Below are 25,916 nucleotides of genomic sequence, written 5' to 3'. Positions count from 1 at the left end.
ATTATAATCGTGTTTTACTGTAGTAAGTTTGGGGATTTTAATGAACCGTTTTTCGCTGGCCTTGGGGGTTTATTATAATCGTGTTTTACTGTAGTAAGTTTGGGAACTTTAATGAACCGTTTTTCGCTGGCCTTGGAGGTTCGTTATAACCGTGATTCACTGTAGTAAGTTTGGGGATTTTAATGAACCGTTTTCGCTGGCCTTGGAGGTTCGTTATAACCGTGATTCACTGTAACTGGCATAACAACCTCCTCATACAATGTTCTGGTTAACACTTCGAGCTTAGCATAATGTCTCAAAACCCCATTTTCTCCGGCAGGGGTGGAGAGATGAAAAGATTCCCAATTTATTGTGAAATAAAACACATAGATAGCAATGTACTTTCATTGGAAAAACACATTGGAATGTAAATACTTCACATAACATACATGTAGCAAAAGTTGCTTCACATTTCAACAGTCATGTGGTTTTCTATCATGGAACTTATTGGGGTTGTAATACAATAAAAGTTAAAACAAAAATGTCTGCCTAAATTTACATGGGATTTACAACATGTATATAAATTACATTCACTGAACAGTTTAAAGTTTCAGAGGTATATCAAATGAATTCCCTTTGTCTCGAAAGGACAATGTCATCCTTTTACTTATAAAGTCATGTAACCATGATCAAAATAAGTTTACAAATATAGGGTTAAAATATACGTCAGTTCAAAACAATAAAACAGCACTACAATTGTAAAGTTATATCACTGGGATACATGTAATCTAAAACAAAACTTGCTGTCAGTTGTTAATACAATTTCTATAAATGCATAACAAGAGTGTCGCAAAACAAAATATCCCCTTGTAACATAGTGTCGTTTAATTCATTGGAATACATTTGTTGACTATAACCTAAACAATGGAATTAAAGAACATCTCCTTCCCACCCAAAATCTTTGAAGAAAGTGCTAAGTTTAACAGCAGGATTTTAAATGATATTCTACGTGGTGTCCATAAATTTTTTATTATGACCTTGATTTATCACCGTAGCGGCTATGAGACTTGAATCTGAAATAGTGTTCTGCGAAGGATGTCTGACAATGTTTTCCCATACAAATTTGTTGCAATGGGATACACAAAATAAAACTTCCAAACTTACAATCATCAACCACAACTAGAGCAAAGCTCGTTGCAAAGCAACGAGAGGTCTTCCGTCGGAGCTGTGTGACATAAAAACCTTGAATTTTACCAATGTCCTTGGGTCAGGTCCTAATGCAGCTTCAGTTAACATGAAAAACTGAAGAGAATAATTCATCGAGTTTGAATTATTTATACATACAATCAAATAAATTGCTCTCAAATTTTGAATATTTTTTAAAACTTTAATATTTATCTGCGTAAATACATGTAGGTATATTATGTACACAGTGCGCACAGAAGTCGGGTATGAATTTCACGCTAAGGACACGTGCTGAAGTTACATAATTTGGACCAGGAGTTCTGAATCAATGTTTAATCAAAGTCATTGTTTTTAAACAATAAAACAACAAATCATTTGAAATGAGACTGGTCGGCTATGGGTTTCTGAATATTCTATACGCATGTTTAGATTTGGTTTAATCATGATTATAAACTATTGATTTCAAAACATGTTCAGAAATAATTCGTTATGTTTGTAAAATGTATCCATTTTCCTTTTCACAACGAAGAATTTGAGTAAAGCTTGTGTATTCAGTTAGAGTAGTGTGAAATCACAGATCGCTAGTCCAGCAGCGATGAATCTCCGATATTAAACACACATTCAATTAGACAAGATTGAGAAACGAACTGTATATTAAATTGCAGATTTTAAAATTGATGCCTGACTCAATGCTCTAGAGTTTTGAATTTAAAACAAATCAAACGTAAGACCAGGGACGTAAAAACAAGTGTATACATCCCCGGAAAGACTGAATTATTCTAAAAATCCAATACAATAAAAAACATAACATTCTGTGTTATATTCAGGACGACAATGTTTACTTTGTGTACATGCCCTGGTTCACACGCTTGGTTCCTCGAGGCGGTTAGGCAATTGTAAACAAAAACAAACCCCGCGGTGTATGTAAGATGCGTGTAGTTAATGACTGAGTTATTCTATGCTTGAAGGTTTGTTTCTTCAATCAAATATATCGTTGTTTTAATAACAAATGTAGAAGAGATAACCTTTTCCTCTTTTTTCTTTGGAACGATTGTTTATATTAAAGTTACTAAATAATAACAAAAGAAAGTTGTCGATAGATGATTTTTAAAGGAACTATAGATCACGTTAAAACCTTATTTTAAAAGAATATTAGCATTTCATGAAGTCAGATTTATCAATTAAAGCAAGTTTATTTAAGTTATACCATATTTTCCCCCCTTCACCTACTTAATGATACGGTTACCTGTTTGCGGGTCAAGCTTTTTACTCATATATAACACAATACTCCAGCAAAATATTATGTTTATGAGATCAATAAGATGTTAAAAAACAACTTTTCCAGCGAAAGCCATATCGAAATATTTACCGTTTTGGAGTTATAAAGCGAAAACTTTGAAGATCACCAGATCCCTAATTGAAGGGGCCAGCCCCTTTTTAGGGATATCAAAAGAAAGCTCTTAACATTTTGCGCAACTTTTGTTCTACATGTCTTAACAAAATATTTTTAGTTTAAAAGATACAAAGGAAAATATGTGTAATTTTTTGCTCCTTTAGGCGTCCTTATTTTTGAACCCTGTCAACCACCATTTCGAACACTGTAATTAAAAAACAAAAAACGATGTGCACAACTACAATGCTCCTACTTTTCATTTTCAATGCATTTTCTGCTCAAGCTTTTACAGTCTCGGAGCCTTTGTCTGGAAACCAAAGCCCCTAAAATTTCATTCAAAGGGGAATAACTCGTGAACAGAAGGGTATTTCTGAAATGATTTTAAAAGTGTTCTGTAAAGTTTATAAACCCTGAAAATTTGAGCAAAATCCATGCAGAAATGAGCGAGATATGAAGCTTCAAAGTTAGCGTCTAGGAAAAAGAGAAAAAAGAATAATAAGAATAATCTTAACCAGCACAATCAGTAGAAGGTCTTCCGTTGTTACGGAAGACCTTAATTAAATGGGGTAACTACCCAAACTGGCAAATCTGTAATCAGGTCAAAACATACCTAATTATCAAGTACAATAAAATGAAAACATGCACACAAGACTCTCCAATTAAAATGAACACTTGTACACACAACATAGCTCAATGTCATCTCCCTGAAGACCAATTGTCACTATTCTGTAGTAATGTAAGTAATGGACAATTCTTAAAAACTTGTATAATATCACCAAAACCATCCAGCCTCACATCATTCAGATTATTATACATGTAAATGATATAATATTTTTAAAAATTCATGGATATCCTTCCTAAAAATGAAAAAAAAAAAACACCACAAACTACAATACAATACTACATTGTACTCACAAAAACAATAAAATTTCTCTAGTACATTATGCACCGATTACTTTCTGTAGTAAATAACGAGAATAAAAAATCTCAGGAAAGTCAGTCTAATATTCTGGCAAGCATCACAACTACACACTCGTGCCTGTTTACACATGGCCCATTCATCACATTTATTTCAATTAACGTAACTTATTCATTGTGAGCAATCGTATGTAGGTCAGAGTCAAGAAGAGAAATGAGAAAATTAACAGAGCCATGATGTTCTGCCACAGATCGAAGTCCGTAGTGTACTCGATTCCCTGGTCATTCAAGTAAGCATTCCCAGACTCGCTAAAATACAATCATAACATTTATATAGTACCACTGAAAATCCTTGTAAGCAACAGAGCAAATCTAGGTACACAGGTGACTCTGAATAACTTTGCAGGACTACCGAATAACTTGGCGGCATCATGCATTTAGAGTTTTTAAGAGTTGGTTAAATCCAGAAATCGTCAATCCGATATCTTGCATTGACTGGCTGCTTATTGTCAATTCTTGTCAAGAAGTTACTGAGTGATGTTTAGTACCACACTAACAAAATCAGGTTCCGATTTGTATTTCAAGATAAGCTGAATCTCACACAAATCTGTTAATTATCTTTTTGAATAACTCTAAAAATTATAGACTGTTACTCTTTAACATCCATCTTTCAAACATTACTCAGTGCTAAAATGAATCATTTTAATTGTCTAATTAAAACCTACATGTACAGCCAAGGTAAGCTAGCAGAAGTAAAGTGCTACACATATAAAAACCCAATTAATGGTACACACTGCCCGTGCAAACCATTTACATGTTCCATGTAAAGTCCTCATGTAAATAAGTTCCTGCTTCATTGACAGCAATCGTATAAACAAGGGATACTTTCAAGTTTATATTAATATTTGTATAAAGGGACCAGATTTTACTTCAAGAGTTCATTACAAGAACTTTAGAGAGATCACAAGTCTGCTTCATTAAAGGAAATATTGGGGACTTTACTTTGATTGATCAGAACTATGGGAAATCGAAATTCGAGCCATCGAGAGTCACCGGTAACTACAATGTATATTTGTACGTACCACACAACAGTGCCATTGTAGAAATTTTTGTCTTTCAGTTCATTGATGTTTAATGCCTGCAAAATAAAACATTTGTTTTCAATTAAAGCTCTTTATTATCATTTGATTTTGCTCAACATTCGTACTAATTTTTCCAATTGATGATAGGTATGGGACTTCCATTTCTTACAAAGTCTACAAAAAAATAAGGTACACTATGGTGATTTAATCAGTTAATATATGTATTATTTTACATAACTGATTACATATATTTCAACAAGAGGCCCACAGGCCTTATCAGTCACCTGAGTATTAGTATCGCTAGTCGCAAGGCCTATGAAATCTAGAAAAAAAATTCTGTTTGAATACTATATTCAACAAAAGTAATGTATAAGCTCCAAGATCACATCTTTCTTTTAAATGCCCTCGAAAGTGCCTACAATATACGTAACATTAACACAATATGATTAATTCAGACCCATCATAGAGTCAACACCCTGGGGTTGCGAAATTCACAAGCTTCATGGCCCGTTGACTCAAGCATCACCCATTCTTTTCACTCTGAGTATTATTCAAATTTACCAAAATTCTAAGAAAATTGCTATAAAGACAAGAGATGTTTGGAAAACATATATGCCCCCCATGGTGCAAAATTGAAAAGGGTTATACACATGCATCATTTAATTGATAGTAGTATCACCATGCAATTCAAACAAGATTGCTACACGTAGCCATGTCCCCCATCGCCGCAAAAAAAGTTGAAGCACAAAAGTCCCATAACTCCTGTAACATTTGTTGAATCAAAATGACGGCGCAATATGATCAACTACATATGGTGATTTGAACAAAATCCGTTGAGCGGTTTTGAAGGAGTTGCGTCCACAAAGTGTTTCTATAGTGTAGCATGTACAAATTCAACAAAGTTCCATAACTCCTGTAAAAATTGTCGAATCAAAATGGCAGCAAAATATGATCAACTACACATGGTGACTAACAATCCTACTTAATATGAACAAAATCCGTTGAGCGGTTTCCTGAGGAGTTGCGTCCACAAAGTGAAGTGGGACGGACGGACACCGGTATTTTTATGTTCCCTTCCGCGTTGCAGTGGGGACAAATATTGAGCAGACATTATCTTGCTATGTTAAGAGTGGATTGACCACGTCACCTAAAAATCAGCAGGTGTCATCTACTCTTTATGCTGTACCAGTGTACCAAGTTTGGTGTCAATCAAGCAAATAATTCTTAAAATATAGGAAATAATATATTACTATGTCCAGTTAAACCTTGACCTTTGACCATGTGACCTCAAAATCAATAGAGGTCATCTTCTTCTAAATGTACGAGTGTAACAAGTTTGATGTCTGTCAAGCAAAGGGTTCTCTAGATATTGAGCAGACAGTGTCTTCCTATATCCATAGTGGATTGACCCTTGACCTGAAAATCAATAGGGGTCCTCTTCTTTCATAACCAACCCAAATATGAAATATCATTACAATCAAGTGAATGGTTCTCAAGATATTGAGCAGACAACATGTGATCTACCGACGACAGGTGCAAAGCAATATGCCCCTTTTCTTGGAAGGGGGACATAAAAATATTGATGCAATTGAATAGATGATACCAATATGTATCAGCATACAAGGTTTGATGAAAATATCTTGAATAGTTTCTTTGAAACTGACTTTGAAACTGAGCTAAACGCAAAGTTTGACGGAAGACAAATATGACAAACACTCTTTGCCAATTCATGGTGGGGCATAAAAAGGTATTATCTAAATGTTTTACACATATACACTGTAAATACCAAGTTTGACCCCTCCCTGGAGTCAGACCTTCTACTCCAGGGATCAAGAAATTTACAATTTTGGTAGATGTCTTCCTGATCTACTTCACTATGCATTTAGTTTTTCTTACACATGTGCATGCAGTTATAGAAAAGAACATTTTTGAAAATTGGTCAATTTCTGCTCTGCCCTAAGACCCCTGGGGTGCAGGAATCTAGAAATTTACACTTTATGCCCTCCTTGTCCAAATGATGCTTCATACCAAATTTGAAAAGAGTTAAAAATGTTCAATTGTTAACATATGCCAGATGACGCAGACCAATTGCTCTTTCTAACTATCCATGTCGATTTAATTTAGTATCAATAGCACTAAAGACGATGCAAGTTTTTCTTACACATGTGGGGTTGTAGAGAAGATTTTTGAAAATTGGTCAAATTTTGGCAGTTTTTGCCCACCCCATGGGTGCAGGAGTCCTGAAATGTATTCCAAATGTGACAAAACCCTGTCAGTTATGGTCTCAAGAAATATATTCAATGCATTCAAATGAGACAAAACTCCATTAGTGTTGAACAGACTCCAGAATTTACACTATTGTGTTTGAATATGACAAAACTGTCAGTGTCAGTTTCCAGAATTTATATTATTGTATTTGAGTGTGACAAAACTCTGTCATTATTAAACACTTTCAGAAATTTACAGTAATGTCTTTGGAAGTGAAAATCTTCTTTCGGTGTTAAACTGTCTCGGGAATTAACAGTAATATGTTCGAATAAGACAAAACTTTGTGTTAAACAGACTAAGAGAAGCACGCATTCCTACATGAAGATCGTTCTTACATTTAGTCCATATCTGAAAATGCTGACCCACTTAATCCACCTCAGCCAATCCGCGATTGATGCTATGTTAATAAGGAGACCACTGAACACCTGAAAAACAAAATTTGAGTTAATTGAGAAGTAAATTTCATTTTTGAAAATAGATGAGGGCATGAACTTCGACACTTTACACCAGAATACTTTATGAAGCATGTTAGCACTTGATGAAAAGTATGCTGGCATTAAGTGTTGCTGTTCATACCCTCATGTATTTCGAAAAAATAAATCCATTTCTATACTTAGTTTTATATTTACATTTTACTAGAATATTTCCAACCATTACAATAGTAATACTTTATTTATCAAGATTCATACGAACATATCATTCAATTGATGCATGCAATAATTCTTTTAGAGAGAGAGCAATTATCTAATTAAGAAATATCTTTGATTCAACATATACAAAATTGAATTAATGATCTCTTTGTATTGTTAATCTCTTTAAAAGAATTGATGCATGTAGTGTTCTTCCATATACAAAATTGTTGTAAATAATCAAAAAATATCTTCAACTGAATAATCATTTATACCAAGCTCAAATATAAGTTTTGGGAGCAATAATTCCACCACATTAATGCATGCATCATTGAAGTTATTAAGCACAATAATTGAATTAATGATGGCTTCAAATAATTAATGATATCTTCAATCACTCGCATACATGGTAATTTGGAACTCCATGAACTTACCATCATAAAAACGTAGCTCAGAGCAATGCATAGGTTGGCAATGGCAAAAATCTTAACCAGGGCACTGAAGAAGAAAGCTAAGCCAGAGGCTGCCATGGCAACAGAGAAGAGACTCAATAGGTAGATAAAGTACTTATCCACTCCTTCCTCTAGACCTGGAGTTCAAAGGTCATTGTGAGAAAAGGTCAAACATTATTGTGAGATGTACAGATCTTCACATACAGTTTCAATGTCTTACAAAGCGAGTTTTGTGTGCAAGAAATACCCACCAATCATGAAGTACGTTACAAGAGAGAAAATGACCACCGGGAACAGCCTCATGGGAATGACATCACAGAAAATCTTAGAGAAGAAATAGGCTGACACTCGGTAAAACCCACTAACATTTTCATGCCTGAAGAAATAAAACAGCAGATGTTGGTCGAAATTTCTTAAAATCTGTCTCATCTACGATAACTTTTTCCAACTTAAGGAATAAATCACTTATTACTGTTTATTTTCCTTACTTTATGAAGTTGAATTGAATGTGCAGAAAGTCAGATATCAGGATTTATTCATATAGATCTGAGCTGCACCCACCTCAGAGATGAAATCTATAAGCTAGTTTGTATCTTACATGAAGATGGCTCTTTCTTTGATAAACAACTCAACAGCAGATAGATTTCCAAACACCTGGTTCATCACGATGAAGAAGAAAGCACCCACTCTACAAACAACCAAATCATTCAATAAGTGGGTCACAATAAAATTACAATGACAGTGGATTTTGTTGTAATTTTCCTCGTAAATGAGATCTTTGAATTATTATGTTAGTTTGCCAAGAACATGATGTTTATGAAAAGAAAATGTGGTGTTCATATTATAAAGTCTTAAGAGGCAATTGAGATTATCAAATTGTAAAGTAATGTCAATTATTGAATATTGTATTGAAGTTTTCTTTCTTCAAAGAAAGAGAACTCAAACGCTGGGTCCATCAAACCACAAATTTCCCCAAAACAAAATAGCAAATCTGGAGACAAAACAAAATAGCAAATCTGGAGACAAAACAAAATAGCAAATCTGGAGATATACCATTTTTATATCATCCTCTTTTGATGCTGCTTTTGAGCAATTATTTTATTTTTAAAGAAAATAAGTTAAGATTTTGAATCTTAAAACAACATGGATTTTCCATTGAAATGTAAAAAACATTCAGTCATTTGATTTGCTATACAGGATGCTGGTAATACATCCAGAACGTAGACATCTGAGCAGGATATGATACACGGCTTAATACCAGAAATATCCAAGAAAGAATGCTACAAAATTTAAACTTTGCAATGAGTATTTATCAGATGGGCTATCCAGGATAATAGTTTTACAAGGAACACATATACACACCTGTTTTGGATTCCAGATTTACAGTCATCTTCAATTTGCCAGTATATTCCTCCCACAATGGCTGCAAATATCAGGATCACAAAAAGCTGTAAACAAAAGGCAACAGGATTTGAGATCAAGTCACACAAATATCAGGAAACAGCTGTAAAAAATAGCAAGATTTCTCATAACACACATTTCCAAATTCATGGCACAATACATTATTCAAGTCTGAGGACCTGTGCACTAAGTCTGCATTAACTTCATAAACATGAAAAATGTGTATGCTAAGTAATACCGACTATATATTCTAAGTAAGGCAGAATGTGTTGGCCACACAACAGAAACCTACATTGTATGACCACAATTGTTAGTTTGGCATTGCTAGCCCACATTCACAAAACAGGACAGATTTTCAGAGAGATGTTTTAAACCAATGAAATCAGAGTTGTTTCGTATTCACATTTTTACATGCTAGAAAAGTTAAGTTGAATTCCAAAGCCTTGTCAAAATAAATGTATTATTTAATACTATTATTTACAGTTTCTTCTAGAATCTCTTCCACTGAAACTTATTTCTTAAAATTTAATAAATATGGGAAAAAAACTTATATAGATTTGCCTATTCTTAGTTACCTCAGTTTAATATTAATTTAATCTTTTTTATGCATTTATTGTTGTTTTAGTTTGTTTAACATATAAAGCACTTTGGGGTAATTGTGCTGATTAGATAAATCTGTATAAATTTACAATAATAATAATAATAAGACATTAGATTTATATGTGTATATAACATATCATTAATTGTGAAAGTATCCTTTTCTTCCGGTAAAGTTTAAAACTTTTCTGTAATCCGAATAAAAATTCAAAACAACAAATAATGGAGATACATGTAACACATCATTTTTTCTTACCCAAAGTTAATTTATTTGTAGCCTCCCTTCACCTCCATTAAAAAAAATATTTTCCTACTTACCAACCCAGCAGTGTCTAAACTAACAATTATTCAATGGTGGCCCTAGACCATTCTTTCACTTTTAAGCCTAACTGACTTCAGTCCAACATGAGACTAGGGTTACCTGCATGATGGAGGTCTGGGGATTTCTGGCAATGTTCTTGGCTGTTCTTCCTGAACAGATCATTAGCTGAAAAACAAAGGTTTGTACGTCATTAAATTTAAATAGATATTGACAATATGATAAAAGTCTAAAACTACCCAAATCTCTACCAAACCAACTTGAGAATATGAATAAATATCAGACAGTCACATTAAAGTAATTCCACCCCTCTAGAATTATAGGTTCAATCTTATTTTTGATTGCTGATTCTTCAAATAATATACCTTAGTAAAAAAAAAAAGATAAAATAAGCACGTTGCAATATTAACAAGATGTGTTTGTGAAACACAAATGCCCCAATAATGGCCAATTCCGAAGATGGAAGATGGCCAAGGTCAAAAGGACAAATATCTTGGTACCAGTAGAAAGATCTTGTCACAAGAAATGCTCATGTACAATATGAAAGCTCTAATATTTACCATTTAGAAGTTATGACCTATGTAAAAAAAAAAGATTAAAAGTAGGTCAAATGTCAAGGTCAAAAGGTTTAGTACCAACGGAAAGGTCTTATCACAAGGTATACTCATGTGAAATATCAAAGCTCTATCTCTTACTGTTCAAAAGTTATTAGCAAGGTTAAAGTTTTTAAAAAGTAGGTCAAACTCCAAGGTCACGGGGTAAAAAATGTTGGTACCCACGGAAAGGTCTTGTCACAGGGAATACTCATGTGAAATATCAAAGCTCTATCACTTATTGTTCAAGAGTTATTAGCAAGGTTAAAGTTTCTGACAGAATGACAGAATTACAGACAGGACAAAAACAATATGACACCCCCCCTCCCCGATCTTCAATCACGGGGGCATAAAAATATAATAGTATTCATAACAATTTCATGAAACTGTTTCTTTCAAAGATATACAAAATGTTTGTGAAAAATAAAGGAAATCTACCGCATAATAGATTTGATGAATAATTAAACATAAAAACAGAGTTATTGCCCTTGGATTCAATATTTTGAAATTAAATAAAAACAGAGTTATTGCTCTTGGATTCAATATTTTGAAGCATACAATTGATTATTCATATATAACTTAGACATTTGAAATATTTTATGGTTAACAAGATTTTTTACAATAACTATTGTAAAAGACTCCAACAAAATTTCTGTTCCTATCATGCATATAAATCTTATAAAATCAATGACTTTGCGAAATCTTATGACATCACAAGAAGGTGGAACTACGTTAAATATTATACAGTATTACTAATGTGTTCTATTTGATGCATTTAAGAGAGAAAAGAAAAACCAGCAGCATTTGACAGACTTTTGAAAAATGTCAATACCAATGAGTATGGCATCCTTCACAAGGGATGTCTCACCTGTGTTTTACCTGTATTACCTGTGCCTTACCTGTTTGAAGAAAGACGAGTTGTATAATACAGGAGGCAAGCGGACCACTTCATTCCTGGCGACTTTAGACTGGTACTCATTAAAAATGGCCTTCATTTCACCTTGAACCCTAAAATAAAAACCTTACGAGTCACACTTTCAGACACCTTGTGAAAATATGTCTAGCACACAAGACACCTCATAAAGATCAGCCTTGCACCTCATGAAGGTCAACCTTGTATGTATATCATCTTATGAAGATCACACTTTTACATGCACCTCATAAAAATCACACTTTTACATGCACCTCATGGAAATCATACTTTTACAGACAGCTCATGAAAATCAGCCTTACACGACACTTCATTAAGATCATCCTTGCACTGACACATTTTGAAGGTCATACTTTCACAGACACATTTTGAAGGTCATACTTTCACAGACACATTTTGAAGGTCATACTTTCACAGACACATTTTAAAGGTCATGCTTTCCCAGACACATTTTGAAGGTCATACTTTCACAGACACATTTTGAAGGTCATACTTTCACAGACACATTTTGAAGGTCATACTCTCACAGACACATTTTAAAGGTCATACTTTCACAGACACATTTTGAAGGTCATACTCTCACAGACACATTTTGAAGCTCATACTTTCACAGGCAAACATTTTAGGAGAGTCACACTTAGATATTGTCAATGACTGTCTTTGCTAAAATACCATATATTAAGCAGAACTTTTAGTGAGGATTTAATTTTGGCATTATTAGCGAAGGTGTTGAGATTGCTTACATTGAACATCACTAACAAGCTAATCTGTATCATAGGTGATAATTATCTTTCTGGAAATTATAAAGTTGCTAAAATTAGCTCTTGCTAAATATTTGTAACCATTTCTATGAAGAAAATTGCAGAATTTTTGACTCACTAAAAATTCCACTTCTACAGTACATACATGTAATTACATTTAATTTCAAAACGGAATCGTTAGATTCTTGAGACTTATTGATAATTAACACATAGTTAAAATACTTATACTGAATTTATTGGTAAAACATACAATACTTACTGATTATTGATATTTGACTCTCTGAACTTTTGTATCAACTGGTCATGAATGTTTTCTTCATCTGTAAAATAATAATTTTGAATAAAAAGAGTGTATACCATGGGTTACTTGTGTTATATGAACATACCTTCCAAAGTCAGGGAACTGACAAGTGTTGTATGAATATACTTTCCAAATTCTGAGCAATTGACAGTGTTATGAGCAAGGTTAAAGTTTGCGAAAGAATGACAGACAGGACAAAAACAATATAACCCCAGATCTTCGATCTTGAGAAGCATAAAAACTTGAACAAATCAACATGAAATTACACAGTGCACAGGTTTACCATGGTATACAACATTTCCAAAATATCTGGGGAGGGGGGAAATAAAATCAATAGCATCATAGAAATTCTCCAGTTAGAAAACATCTCTGGACAGATGGAATGACAGAGATTCCAATACACTCAACAAAGTTTGTTTGAATGAGGAGGGCATAAATGTTACTTAAATTCAAGTGAATACCACCAATCCTTATTTTTATACTCATAATAACAGTTACAAGGAATCAAATGTTTCTTGGACGACACAGAAATTCACAGTTGTATGTGATTATGCATTTTCTATAATGAGTTTCTGTGCAGACGTGTTTACTTGATTTAATCAGACAGACATTTTCTGTCTATCCTCCGTGCTGTGTGTCATTTCATATTAAAGGTGTACGTGGATTTTGTTGGAAAAGTTGAGTTTGAGATTTGGCTGTACAAGGAAAAGATGTGTCTTTAATGAAACAGAATACGTGTACAATACCCAATACTTTCCCTGAAAATTTAATCAAAGTAAAATATAAAGAAGCATTAATCTGTTAATCTGGACACAATTACAGCTCTTAATGAATTGATCATTATGAATGAGTTCTAGGTTAGCTGCATTAGAAGAGTATAGAAACAATGGGGGCATACAGTGATTTTTATAATCGCCAGAAATTACCGCTTGCTTCAATTGTTCCCCGTGATAGAAACAAACTAAACATCTTAAATAAATTCATAGTTTGTAATATATGGATTTTCATATCAAGCAGAGAGGTCAATGCTTATATCAAGAAATATAATACATTGAGATAGCAGAGATGAGATGTTGAAACCATATATACAGTCTATTCCAATTATATTGAAGTCACTTACAGGGTGTCTAGCCACTTTTGGTCTAAAAAATATAGGATTATAGGAATTTTTCCCCCAGTTTACAGGGCAAATATAGGGATTTTTACAGCAGATTTGTAGGAATAAATAGGGTTATTGAAGAATTTATATACAAGTTTATTGTTTCTGCATAAAAATCTAGCAAGCATAGTATCTTACTGGGGAAGAAATAATACTAAATGCATACTAAGGTCTAAGATATTGGTAAAATTTTGCATGTTCTAAAAAGGTGGCAAAATTAAAGATCATAACTAGAAAATCACAGAAAGTTCTTCAGAATGTTTACAAACACACTGGATATGATAGTAATTACGAAATAATTCCGTTCTCATTTGCCTAAACTGGTACCCTGTTGACGTCGCATCTCTTATGTTTGTGTGTAGCCACCAATCAGCGGGGTACCAGTTTAATATATTGTCCTCCAGACAAACATTTTATAAAGGGCTAAAACGTCAAAATAACTTCAATTTCAAAGTGCTGCAGCTATTGATAACTCATAATTAATAATACAAATTTGTTTGTTGGAGTTCTTCTTACAAAATATTGTGACGTCATTTTTGAGATAAAAGATAGACTCTATGCCTTTAAACATAAACAAAGACAAAAGCTTTCAAATGTGGAGTTTTCCATCCATTGGCAATAGACAGTTCTTATACAATTATCATAGTTATTCTCTTCATAATAATCTAATTAAATATCAATCTAGCATCAGGTCCTGGATTTTTCTTCTTCTATTTTTATCATTTTTGAAAATAGGACTGTCATTTTTTTTTTGGACATATAGGGATTTTAATGACTTATAGGGAAAATATAGGAACCTTCAAGTTTATAGGAAAATCTAGGAATAAATAGGGACTTGACACCCTGCACTTAAATGTTAAACTTAAGAAATAAAGTTCGCATTTTCAGAGGTTGAGAAATGCTGTTTTGAAATGTAAAAGCTGAGGCTTTATATTTCAAACAACATTTCAGGTCTGAGGAGGTTATCCTGCATCATCCAAGAAAACAAGAAATTTATTTCTATTCTACTACGGCTCAGATATATTCGGCCCACTGTTTACTTATACAGCTACGAATTAGATCATTGCGACGTCATGGCGGTTTCCAAAATGGACAATAATTAAGCCTGTGTTTTTTGCTGACGAAAAAGGCGAGATGGTAGGGTATACTAGATCTATTTTGAAATTATATTTCAAGTTTTTAGTTTGACGGATTATAACAACTGCTTTGAAAACTATAGTTCAATAAAACTACATATACATGTAGGACTCCAAAGTGCGATGGTCTGCGCCAAACCCCGATGGTGTGACACACCAAAGTGCGATGGTCCACACTCATTCGCCAAAATGCGATGGTATGACATGCCAAAGTGCGATGGTGTGACACGCCGAAATCAATTGGTTTGTAAACGACACAGTGTTTTGGTACAGACTGAACCAACCGTGTGTTGTTTCACCAAAATATCAGTGCAAAATCCATGCACAAACAAGAGGTACTGTGAGCAATGCTCACTAAGAATACCCCCCGCTTACCCCAATCTCCCAAAGGGTGTTGGTAATAGGTATAAACTACCTCTTTTCTGAGTGTAAAAAACAAATGGCATGACAAACCGAACTATATTGCTACTTCGATGTCCAGTGCACGTGACCTTTGACCTTTTGACCCCAAAATCGATAGGGAACATCTTCATCCCATGGGTAGTCCATATGTATGATATGGTGACGGTAGGTGGAAAGGATAATGCTTTAGAGCCCGGAAACCATTGCGTCTACAGACGGACGGACAACCCGATTCCAGTATACCCCCCCCCCCCCACAACTTGTTGCGGGGGGTATAAAATTAAGAATAAGAACTTATTTCATACCATCTAGTTGTTGTGTTATAATACACCAAATTTTCCAAAGCAAAATCGTATAGAATGCTTTCTATTATAACACATCCCCAGGAATTTAATATGTGTACGTCAAAGTAATAAATGATCATGAATTAAAGAATGTTTGGGCGAAGTAGAGAGTTTGAAAACAAATGTACTTTGCCGTTCTCACAATCCTCAACAGTGTAAACCTTGCCGTAACTGTCGTACATGTTGCATTTCTTCGGTTTTATTTTGAAAGACATTAAGAATGATGTAACAATGACGTGACGTCACAAACGTTACTGAACACCGCACCATCGCCCTTTGGCTGACCATCGCACTTTGGCGTCCGTAACGTTAACAAACCATCGCACTTTGGCGCAGACCATCGCACTTTGGCGTGACCATCGCACTTTAGAGTCTTACATACATGAAAGAGGGTTAACTTATCTGTGCATCGCCAAGTTTGTTTACATGTGTTTTGATCTCAGAATGCAGACTGATTTAGACTGAATGACAAATATTCTTCTGAATCAGTCATTCATAAAGAACAAGGTACGGTTGTATACATAAAAAGGCCCAAAAAATTTCTCTCTATAAAATATGTCTGGAATTACCTTAATCAGCGTTTTAAGAAAGTAAAATAAATGCCAGGTATACTATGTCAACAAAATCAGAATGATAGTCCTAAATGGATAGCATTATGACATCATGAATAAGACATTTCCCGCCTTTTTCTCAAAATAAGCCTGAAATCTGTCAAATGTCATACAAATTATTGCTCAGGAAAAGATGTGCGCATTTGTCGAGCAAAATGAAAATGATATATATTGTGTATTATTTTGAGATGAAAAACATGCTTCAATATGAATTTGCTCGACGCATGCGCTGTATGTTTTCTAAAAGGAAAACCACCTGAATTTGTGGATATTTTCATTGAAAATGGCATTTTTGCAATTTTATGCCAACTTCAAGCTCTCGTCATATGACACAAATCATTTTGCTGATCAAACTGAGTGAATTTTGGGTTTGCTAAACTATTCCTTAATTGAATGCCAGGATTTGAGCTCCAAGTGAAATCATCAATATTTTGGGCCAGATGACTGTAGAAACTGTACCTACTTCTTTGTATTGCAATATACACTGATTAATTTCTATGATAAAATTGAATTATCAGTTATCAACTTTATTGTTGTATTAGCAAAAAAGTGCAAGTGAGATGCGTTATCAAGGAAGATTTATTGCAGAATAATGACCATGGCATTCCTTTGATCTTTGTGATAACCATGGTAGACTATATCTGTTATACTGAGTAAAAATAAATCCTCGGTAACTATATAGTTCAATATCAGTGTATATCGGACTTTAGATATGAACAATGCAGACCCATATCCCTGAATTTCCATATATCTGGAGCAGACTGTACTGACAGAACTTCTGTGAATATTGCGCACTACATTCTAAATAATGAGTGAAACTTGTATCATGCCTGATGGTTGGTTTGAGCATAATGCATGGAATACCTGTTGACGTTTTTTCTGGGTCGACTGTGTCAACATCGATATTAAAGTCCCCGCTGATAACATCCAAGAAGAAGTCAGGTGGATTGTTGTGCTCCTGGATTTTGTAACCTGATAAATAGAAGTGATGCGAAGATAACACAGGTACATGTATAGCTGTGTGTGTATATCTCATAATCCCCTCCTGTCTTCACAGCGAGACAGCTAGCAAATTTTAGGGGTCATGAAATATGGGACTTGGACATTGATTCAAGCACTTTCTAAATATACAGACATACATGTACGAAAGATTACAATTTCATGTCTCTTTGAATGGTGCATATTAGTAACAGTTAACAGTTTTGGAATTTTTGAAAGATCAAAACACACAGTGACCAAATCTCCCATACATGTATGCTTTAGACAGGGCCTATAATAGCTTAGAATTTCATTCTGTTTAAATATGTTTACTTTTCCACTAAGACTAATTGCATGTAGGTGAATTATAGAACCTAATTAAATGCCAACATATACTCAATTATTAATTTAACTTGCAGATTAAAAAAATGTTCACACATTTCTTCAACATAAAAATGCCCTTCCCTCTCTCTCCCATATTGCAATCCATATAATGGAAAATAGGGTGACCTTGGTTCAGGGTCAATGACATTATCTAATCATAAGCAACCTCTGTGTCAGGTATAAGCATAGAATGTTATGGCCTGAAAAAGTAGCAATATTTTATCAACAGTGTTCAGGTAACATTGGTTGTGGGTCATGACACTCAATCAGTTTGGTCACAAGCAACAGCTGAGTCAAGTATAATATCTCCATTTTCGAGTTGAAGCTTTCACAAACATTTCAAATGGAGTGGAAAGAATACACCTGTACTTTGGTCAAAAATAAAAATTGATTTGTTTGATGTACTCCAACCGACCCATCAAATTTACTCCTACCTGATCATTTTTTTTCAGCAATTTAAAATTTCTTCTTGGGGGGGGGGGGGGGGGGGTCCCTCGAAAAAATAGAAAATTCTCCTTTTTTTAAAAGAAAATATTTAAAAATTTCATGACGTTCAAAATTAAAACCAACCTACCTACCAACCCACCTTGAAAAATGTGGGTCGGAGTACATCAAACAAAAATATTTTCAATGATGGCCTTAGACCAATTGATATGACAATTCTTTTAAAACTAAAACTCCCCTACACTTAATTGTCTGAAGTAGCAATAATTCATCCACGAATATTTCTACAATAGTGTGACTTCCTGTGCAACAAAAGGCAGTGTTGAATATTTACATATCATGTTACTTTTGGGTCAAATGTTGTCTGGTGTATTTCATACCACTTGTTAGGCCGTTCTTTACACACAGATTTTGACTACTGATTACTCCATTTACCTGATCAAGATATAGAGCTCACAGCGGGTGTGACCAGCTAACAGGGATTGCTTACTCCTCCTAGGCACCTGATCCCACCTCTGGTATATCCAGGGGTCCGTGTTTGCCCAAATCTCTGTTTTGCATTCTTTATAGGAGTTATGAGATTGATCACTGTTCATTATCTTCACCTTACATCAATGATTTAACAACTTTAGAACTTTAACAAGATTTCTCTGTATTACTCTACATAAACAAGAGAACATTCAAATGGGGTGGGGTGTGGTTTGTGACAAAAGATGATAGATGGAACCTTTTTCACCCAGTGAAGGGAGGTGCAGACCCCAAAATGACAATATTTTTGTTAAATATTATCTCTACTAAAGGAGGGGTTGCAACTCCCCTAACCACCCTTCTAGCTCTGTCACTGTGTAACCATACATATATCTACCTGCCAGCTGAATTGTATTGGCTGATGTTACCTATTGAGCTGAAATAATCCAGAGACTCTTTGGTAGGACCATGATAGACCACTTCTCCCATTGACAGCATCATTAGACTGTCAAACAGTCGGTAAATAGAAAACCGTGGCTGGTGAATGGAAAAGATGATGGTTCGCCCCTTCACAGCCAACCTTGTGTGGAAAATAACACAAAATGGAGATGAACTGTCTTCACCACCACACATACTGTGTTGCACCAATATTCAGAAATTTCTGCTTTTTCAAAAAATTAACATCGCACAAAAATGTGTTTCTTTCATTAAAATAAAATATAACAGGAGATATAAATAGACTAAACCTGTACTTGTATCCTATCACTATAATCTTAAAAGTTATCCGTGTTCAACAAGTTGAAGGATCACTTCCTTGTCAGATGTTCATTAATCAGTGAAATTTAGAATTCTCCTTTTAATACATTGAAACATCACACTGACAGTACCAATATTTCGTAATGCTTTTGATCCTTTGTAAACATGTTGTTGTTTTTTTTATTATGATTGACAGCCAGTGTTACTTTTGCTTTGTCCTACCGACTGAAGAGTCATTACTGACCTTTTCAGCAGCAACATAACGGAGTTTGCAGTGTTAGCGTCCAGTCCAGTCGTAGGCTCATCCAGGAACAGAACAGGAGGGGAGATAATCAGCTCCATGCCAATATTGGTTCTCTTCCTCTCCCCACCTGAAACACCACGAATAAACTCATTGCCGACCTGAAAACAAAACATTCATTAAGAATACATAAATACTTTGAAGTTAATTACTAATAAAATGATCATGTTTTAAAACTATTGCATTAACCTGATACATAGAATAAGCTTAGTTACTGTACATGAGTTAAGATAAGCATAAGCTACAAAAATAATATATAAAACCATTGACCCAAAGATAGCCCATGAAAGCCTTAATTGGCTTATTTCCTCATGCTATTTACCAAAACTTACGTTTTAGGTTATAATTTAGTAAAACTTTAAAAACTGAAAAAAGTAAGAATGAAATGTACTAATAATATAAAAATTCTTTATCAGCCATAGGCTTGATTTTTGTCAACAAGCGCTTTTGTACTTCCTTTTTAAACTGAAATTTGTTATTGATGGATTTATAAATTTCATCTGGAAGTGCACGAGTTCCAATCCTTAATGCCATTGTAATAAAACATGTTTGACTCAGTTCAAATAAAGCAATTTTGTTTATGTAGATATACTCTTAAAGCTTATACAATTTCAAATCACTGCTCCAATGTTTTTACCTGTGTTTCAAATAATATTTTGAGAAATGTGCTGATGTTTGATATTTTTTCCTAACAAATCAATTTCATATCAATACTCTTTAGTATGTATTTATCTGTGTTCCAATAATATTTTGGGGCACTTTTTATTCTTAACAAATTAATCAGTTACTATTTTGTTTATTTTGTCTTTGTTGTTTAAAAATACTAGGCTATACATTACGCCGTCCAGAAAATACTAATTTTCTAAGGACACTCCTATAAGTCGGACATAGTTTTGGACCAAAATTTAACTCCAAAAAATCCGAGTATATACGATAAATTGCATATATGAATTGCTAATCATGTGTATACACTAGTAAATGGACAGTATCAGTATTATACCAACATATGAATAATAAACTATAATGATTTTTGCAGTTTTAAAGCATCACTTCTTTTTCTGAAAGTTTGCACTAAATATTCACTCAATTTGACAATTACTGGTTTGTCTTCATTAATCATCAACCAAGTAAATTTGTCCTTATTTGTTAGATAGATAAAATTTTTGTTTAGCTTGTATATACCATTAAAAAACATATTTCTCTCTTCAACATAGAATGGACAATCAGTAAGGAAATGAAATTCATCTTCTACACAATTAAGGTTACATATTTCGCAAATTCTTTTATTTCTTTCTAAAGAAATCTTCTGGCCAGAATTGGTTTTTGTATATAGTGAAAAAGAGACCTTGACCTTTGGACCTCAAAATAAATAGGAACCTTCCTCTTTTGGATGTGATCATGTTATGTAAGTCTCACAAAGATGCACCAAAAAGTATGAAAGTTAGAGACCGGACAAGTTAATTGTGGACGCCGCCCGACCACCCGCCCGCCCGACCGGACGCTCATCTTTCGCCAATTTAAAAGCCGAGATTTGCTATGCAATTCGGCTAAAAATGGAAGCTGGCAACCAGTTGTATCGTAACACTTGCAAACTATGTTGACCTTCCCATGCCTTTAACATAGGAAGATATTCAATATGTCATGCTTCAGCACAGGACAGACTACACTAATCGTTTGACCACATTTTACTACGTACGTGATATTATTTACAAAGTAACCTGGACACAAGTTCCTAAACTTTTATGACCCTATCCCATATGTTGACATTGATGTGGTTTTGGATTGTCAATATTATTGCAATATAAAATTTTCATACATTACTTCAACTACTCAAATCATATACAAGTCATTTTATTGACTGCTGTTCAAATCTCATCTTCACTTAAAAAATCCATTTCTGCCAAATGCTGCATGAATTATCAGCACATAAATCAAACATACAGATATACAATTAAATATAATCTACAATGCTGTAGACTGACAGAAAGATAGAATACATTCAGCTCATGAGAAGTAATACAGTTTAAAACATAGCATCCTTACCTTTGTGTCTGCACAGTGGGAGAGTCCTAGCTCACTTATGACCGTATCCACTCGTTCATTTCTCTCAGCCTTGCCAAGGCCTGATGGCAGACGCAATGATGCCGAAAACTGGAAATTTTCTCGTACTGTCAGTGTTCCCATGACAACATCATCCTACATCATAAACACAACACAGATAACAAACCTGTCATAGAATTCAATACATGTATTTGTGAACATGGTTTATTCGAGATTTGCTTAGAATGATAAACTGCCATTAGAAAACTCTTAGAACACACAAAAACAATCATAGAATAATATAACCCCTACCTGGACAACATATCCCACCATGCATTTGAAATTATCAGGGGGAGGAACTCCATCAAACAGAATTTGTCCCTGGAGTCCACTAGGGTCCTTTCTACCAGCCAATATATCTAAAAGTCTGGAAAAAAAAAACACCATCATTTAGCTATAAGCACAAAACACAACCAGTGTTTCAAACCTCATTTCCCTATAAAAGGAGATTTATCAAAGTCTTCCAAATTTTATGCATGGCCTCTCTATGAAATCAATAATTATTTATCTAAAGGGCTCAAGTCCTTAAAGACAATGAATTACATGCAATACACATTTCATTATTTTTGAAATGGTGAGAGAAATCCGAACAACACTGGCATCCAGCAGTTGAAACTCTTTTGTTTGGCAAGAACTTAGTGCTACATTGGTTTAATGGCAGCCATTAACATGCCAGGTTCAGCACATGTACAAATATATACATTGTATATCGACCTATTCCTAAGATACATGGATGCCTAGTGTGGTTTCAATGCTAGGAATTTCTGTATGTGTCCTAATTTTAGTGAGACTGAATTCTACTAGTCATTGGTGATGAAGCTTAAAAGCGCTATTTCATCTCTATTCATTCATTAAGTCTAGAGTCATCAGTGGTGAAGTTTAAAAGTGTTATTTCATCTCTATTCATCCATTAAGATAGTATGTAAATGGACACCACCCTGCTTTTCTGGTTGTACAGTAAAAACATGATTATAACAAATTCATGCTTATTTCTTTACCATCATTTTAACGTGACCTTTTCAAGTGTATAATTGTATATTTATTTCAACTATTGTATTTTATATCATTTGATTGTACGGCGTGGAACTTTCTTCATGCACATCTTGGTTTAGATTTTAGTAATTTTACTTCACATTATTGATGTTTTGTTAGCATTGTTTTGATATTATCTGTCTTAATGCTATTGCAATTTCCTTTTACTACTGTTATAACATGCTGTATCATTTTTATTGTGTACAGCGCTTTAGAGTGGTTATTTATAGTCATATGGCGCTATGTAAATAAATATTATTATTATTATTATAAGGAATTTGTGCTTATTGTGACAGTCAAGTGATATTCATTCCCCTTTGAGAGGAAAATAACAAATATTCATTGGATATAACAAAGTTTGGTGATAACAAACTGTTTTTTGCTGGCCCTGGAGACTCGCTATAACCATGTTTTACTGTACATGTTTCAGTTTTGCAGCAAACTGAGTACCTCCCCAAAGACTTGGATGTTCAGACACTGACATGATCAACCTACATGTATCACTTAAACAAAATTCAATGGCCTTTACACAGGGATGCTGTTTTATCAAGTTTTATGGAAATTAGTTCCATATTAATTATTTGACTGTGACAATAGAATTATTCAAAATGTGAAAAAATTTAACTTTATAGTCATACAAATATTAAACTAATTGATACCCTTCAGTTAAACTAGTTAATTTGAATTGACAGCACCTACATGTATATGATCTGTGTGTACTTACGAGGATTTTCCACTTCCTGTTGGCCCCAGAATAGCATTCATTCCTGGCTTGAATATGCAACTAAAACAGTGATAACAAAAAGGCATTAATTCAACTTTTCTCATAAAAATTAGTGCACAGTGAATAAGTAAATGGTTGATACAGTGGTGATAGAGGATATTTGTTCTAATTTCTCATCAAAAAAGCTTGCTGGAACATTACTGCAGAAAGTCATCTTCTGTTACATTGCATTTTACTTTCATGGCAATCAAGATACTTAGCTTTTAAAGCACTAATAACGTTTTTCTTTCATTTTCCCATATGCCATTTTTAAACATTTCTTTTTTCAGTCCAATTTTTGAGTGATGTTTCCCCAATTTTGATTCTTCAAAATTTGTGAACTTTTTCACAAAAATTTCTTTCTGTAAATCAAATGTATGTCAATTCTGCCCCGTTGTTACAAACATTATTACATTTCACAACAAATAGGTAGAGAGTACTTTCATGAAGCTTCACAGCTTGTTTATTTTATAGTGCACACTTCAGGTAAAAAAAACATTTTAAAAAATAAGATATTCTAAAGTGTCAGACAGGCGGAACACTAAAACGACTAAAGAATATCGACTACAGGTTTCAGTTCCTGCAGCAGGGACAAAGGTATCTCCCCATTCACTGTCCAGCCCTCCCTAAACCCCTCCCCATTCACTGCCCAGCCCTGCCAGAAACCCTCCCCATTCACTGCCCAGCTCTCCCTCAACCCCTCCCCATTCACTGCCCAGTCCTCCCTAAATCCCTCCCCATTCACTGCCCAGCTCTCCCCAACTCCTGAGCTGGGACAAATAAATCTCCCTGACCCACCTGTCCTCCAGAAACACAGCCTAGTCTAACTTACTCCACTCCTTTCAGGATCTCCTTCTGTGTGACCTGTCCACAACAACATGGCCCCTTCCTGACATCCACAGAGTAAACCACATTGTGACCGGAGATGGTGGATCCCCTGCTTTCTATGTTTGTGGATTGACTGAAATCCACTGTGTGGGCTCCGTTCACTTTTGTTTTAGACATGACTTTTAACTCAGTGACATCAGCTCTTGTCTAAGGTTAGTGAATCAAAGATACTGACCCTGAAAAACAAACCATATAGATTAATAGATATGTATCAACACTCAATCAACATCTTGCTTTAATCAATATAATTATTCATGCAAAACAAAAAAGCAAATTGGGAAAAATATCTTCAACATTATAAAAATTCTAAAATCAGGGGAAAATCACTATTTATTGAAAGCAATAGTTTTCAAGTATAATGGCTTATATCCAAACTGGAGTATAACCTTTTATGTCACATATTAGGGTATGTACTGCAACGCTTCACAATAGACAAAGGATGATCAGAATAGCTCACTTGAGCTTTAAGCTCAGGTGAGGTAAAAATGGACATTTTTGTCGGTGGAAAAAGAACAAATTTGAGTCACGACTCCACCCAAATGAAATGTTTCTGTGTGGCAGTCAGCCGGGGTTGATTGTTGGTGATCAGTTAGAACAATTAGTAGAGCACCTGACTAGAGATTCAGTCGGTTCAGGTTCGAATCCTGGTCTCGTCCATTGCATTTTCTCCCCTCCTGTTACATTTGGTGCAGTTGACCACTCCTTGATTTGCAGGTGAAAGTCCTGCCAGGGGCAAAAACAATCTGAGTTGTGTCTTCAAGGATGAAAACAACTTATAATTAAGGAGGGAGGAATGTAGCGGTCAGACGGGTTCAATCACCGGTGGCCAGATAGCTGGAGATCAGATAGTAGAGCACCTGACTAGAGATTCAGGGGGCCCGGGTTCCAATCCTGATCTGGTCCTTTGCATTTTCTCCCTTCCTGTTACATCTGTATCCCAATCCACAGGGACTAAGCCCGTTTTGGGCCCGAACTCTGTGATGGTATCACAGAGTTCGGGCCCAAAACGGGCTTAGTCCCTGTGTCCCAATCTAATTAAAATAAGATCCTTTGATCCGCTCATCTACGAACGCTACACATTAACATAATTAGAATGATCTGTATCCGCCAACAAAAGTGGCTTTGCGCAACAAAATATCTCTGCCTTCCTTCTAATTACCGTTCATATCCCCCCCCCCCCCCCCCCCTTCAATGTAGAAATCTTAAATTTACCTCCTGTTCCAAAACAAAAGTACAATGCGCATTGTAACGTTTCATTCAATCATTGTTTGTAAACATTGCATAACTCGATCAGGAGTGGATCTCACGATAATTCGGTTTAATTTGTTTCATTTTCGTGTT

The 25,916-nt window shown here is 34.6% G+C and overlaps 1 protein-coding gene across 2 annotated transcripts in view; it reads right to left on the bottom strand.

The window, feature by feature from the left end:
- Positions 1-370: 370 nt before the first annotated feature.
- The window catches only part of LOC125672283 (broad substrate specificity ATP-binding cassette transporter ABCG2-like), a 27,783-nt gene continuing 2,237 nt past the window's right edge, over positions 371-25,916 (bottom strand). For both annotated transcript variants that reach the window (XM_048908496.2, XM_048908497.2), the window contains exons 2-18: positions 24,520-24,751; positions 23,649-23,708; positions 22,145-22,259; positions 21,836-21,988; positions 19,736-19,893; positions 19,164-19,315; positions 17,326-17,433; positions 12,768-12,828; positions 11,716-11,824; positions 10,326-10,391; positions 9,269-9,354; positions 8,505-8,594; positions 8,158-8,282; positions 7,889-8,043; positions 7,161-7,250; positions 4,558-4,613; positions 371-3,784 (exon numbers count right to left, since the gene is read on the bottom strand). In XM_048908496.2, the coding sequence (XP_048764453.1) occupies positions 3,634-3,784; positions 4,558-4,613; positions 7,161-7,250; positions 7,889-8,043; positions 8,158-8,282; positions 8,505-8,594; positions 9,269-9,354; positions 10,326-10,391; positions 11,716-11,824; positions 12,768-12,828; positions 17,326-17,433; positions 19,164-19,315; positions 19,736-19,893; positions 21,836-21,988; positions 22,145-22,259; positions 23,649-23,708; positions 24,520-24,692 (1,908 nt within the window). In that variant the 5' untranslated portion in view covers positions 24,693-24,751 and the 3' untranslated portion in view covers positions 371-3,633. The remainder of the gene's footprint in view (positions 3,785-4,557; positions 4,614-7,160; positions 7,251-7,888; positions 8,044-8,157; positions 8,283-8,504; positions 8,595-9,268; positions 9,355-10,325; positions 10,392-11,715; positions 11,825-12,767; positions 12,829-17,325; positions 17,434-19,163; positions 19,316-19,735; positions 19,894-21,835; positions 21,989-22,144; positions 22,260-23,648; positions 23,709-24,519; positions 24,752-25,916) is intronic.

The sequence above is a fragment of the Ostrea edulis genome, chromosome 4 (genome assembly GCF_947568905.1).
Source record: "Ostrea edulis chromosome 4, xbOstEdul1.1, whole genome shotgun sequence".
NCBI classification, from domain to species: Eukaryota; Metazoa; Mollusca; class Bivalvia; order Ostreida; family Ostreidae; genus Ostrea; species Ostrea edulis.
This window is presented reverse-complemented; position numbering and strand designations above follow the sequence as displayed.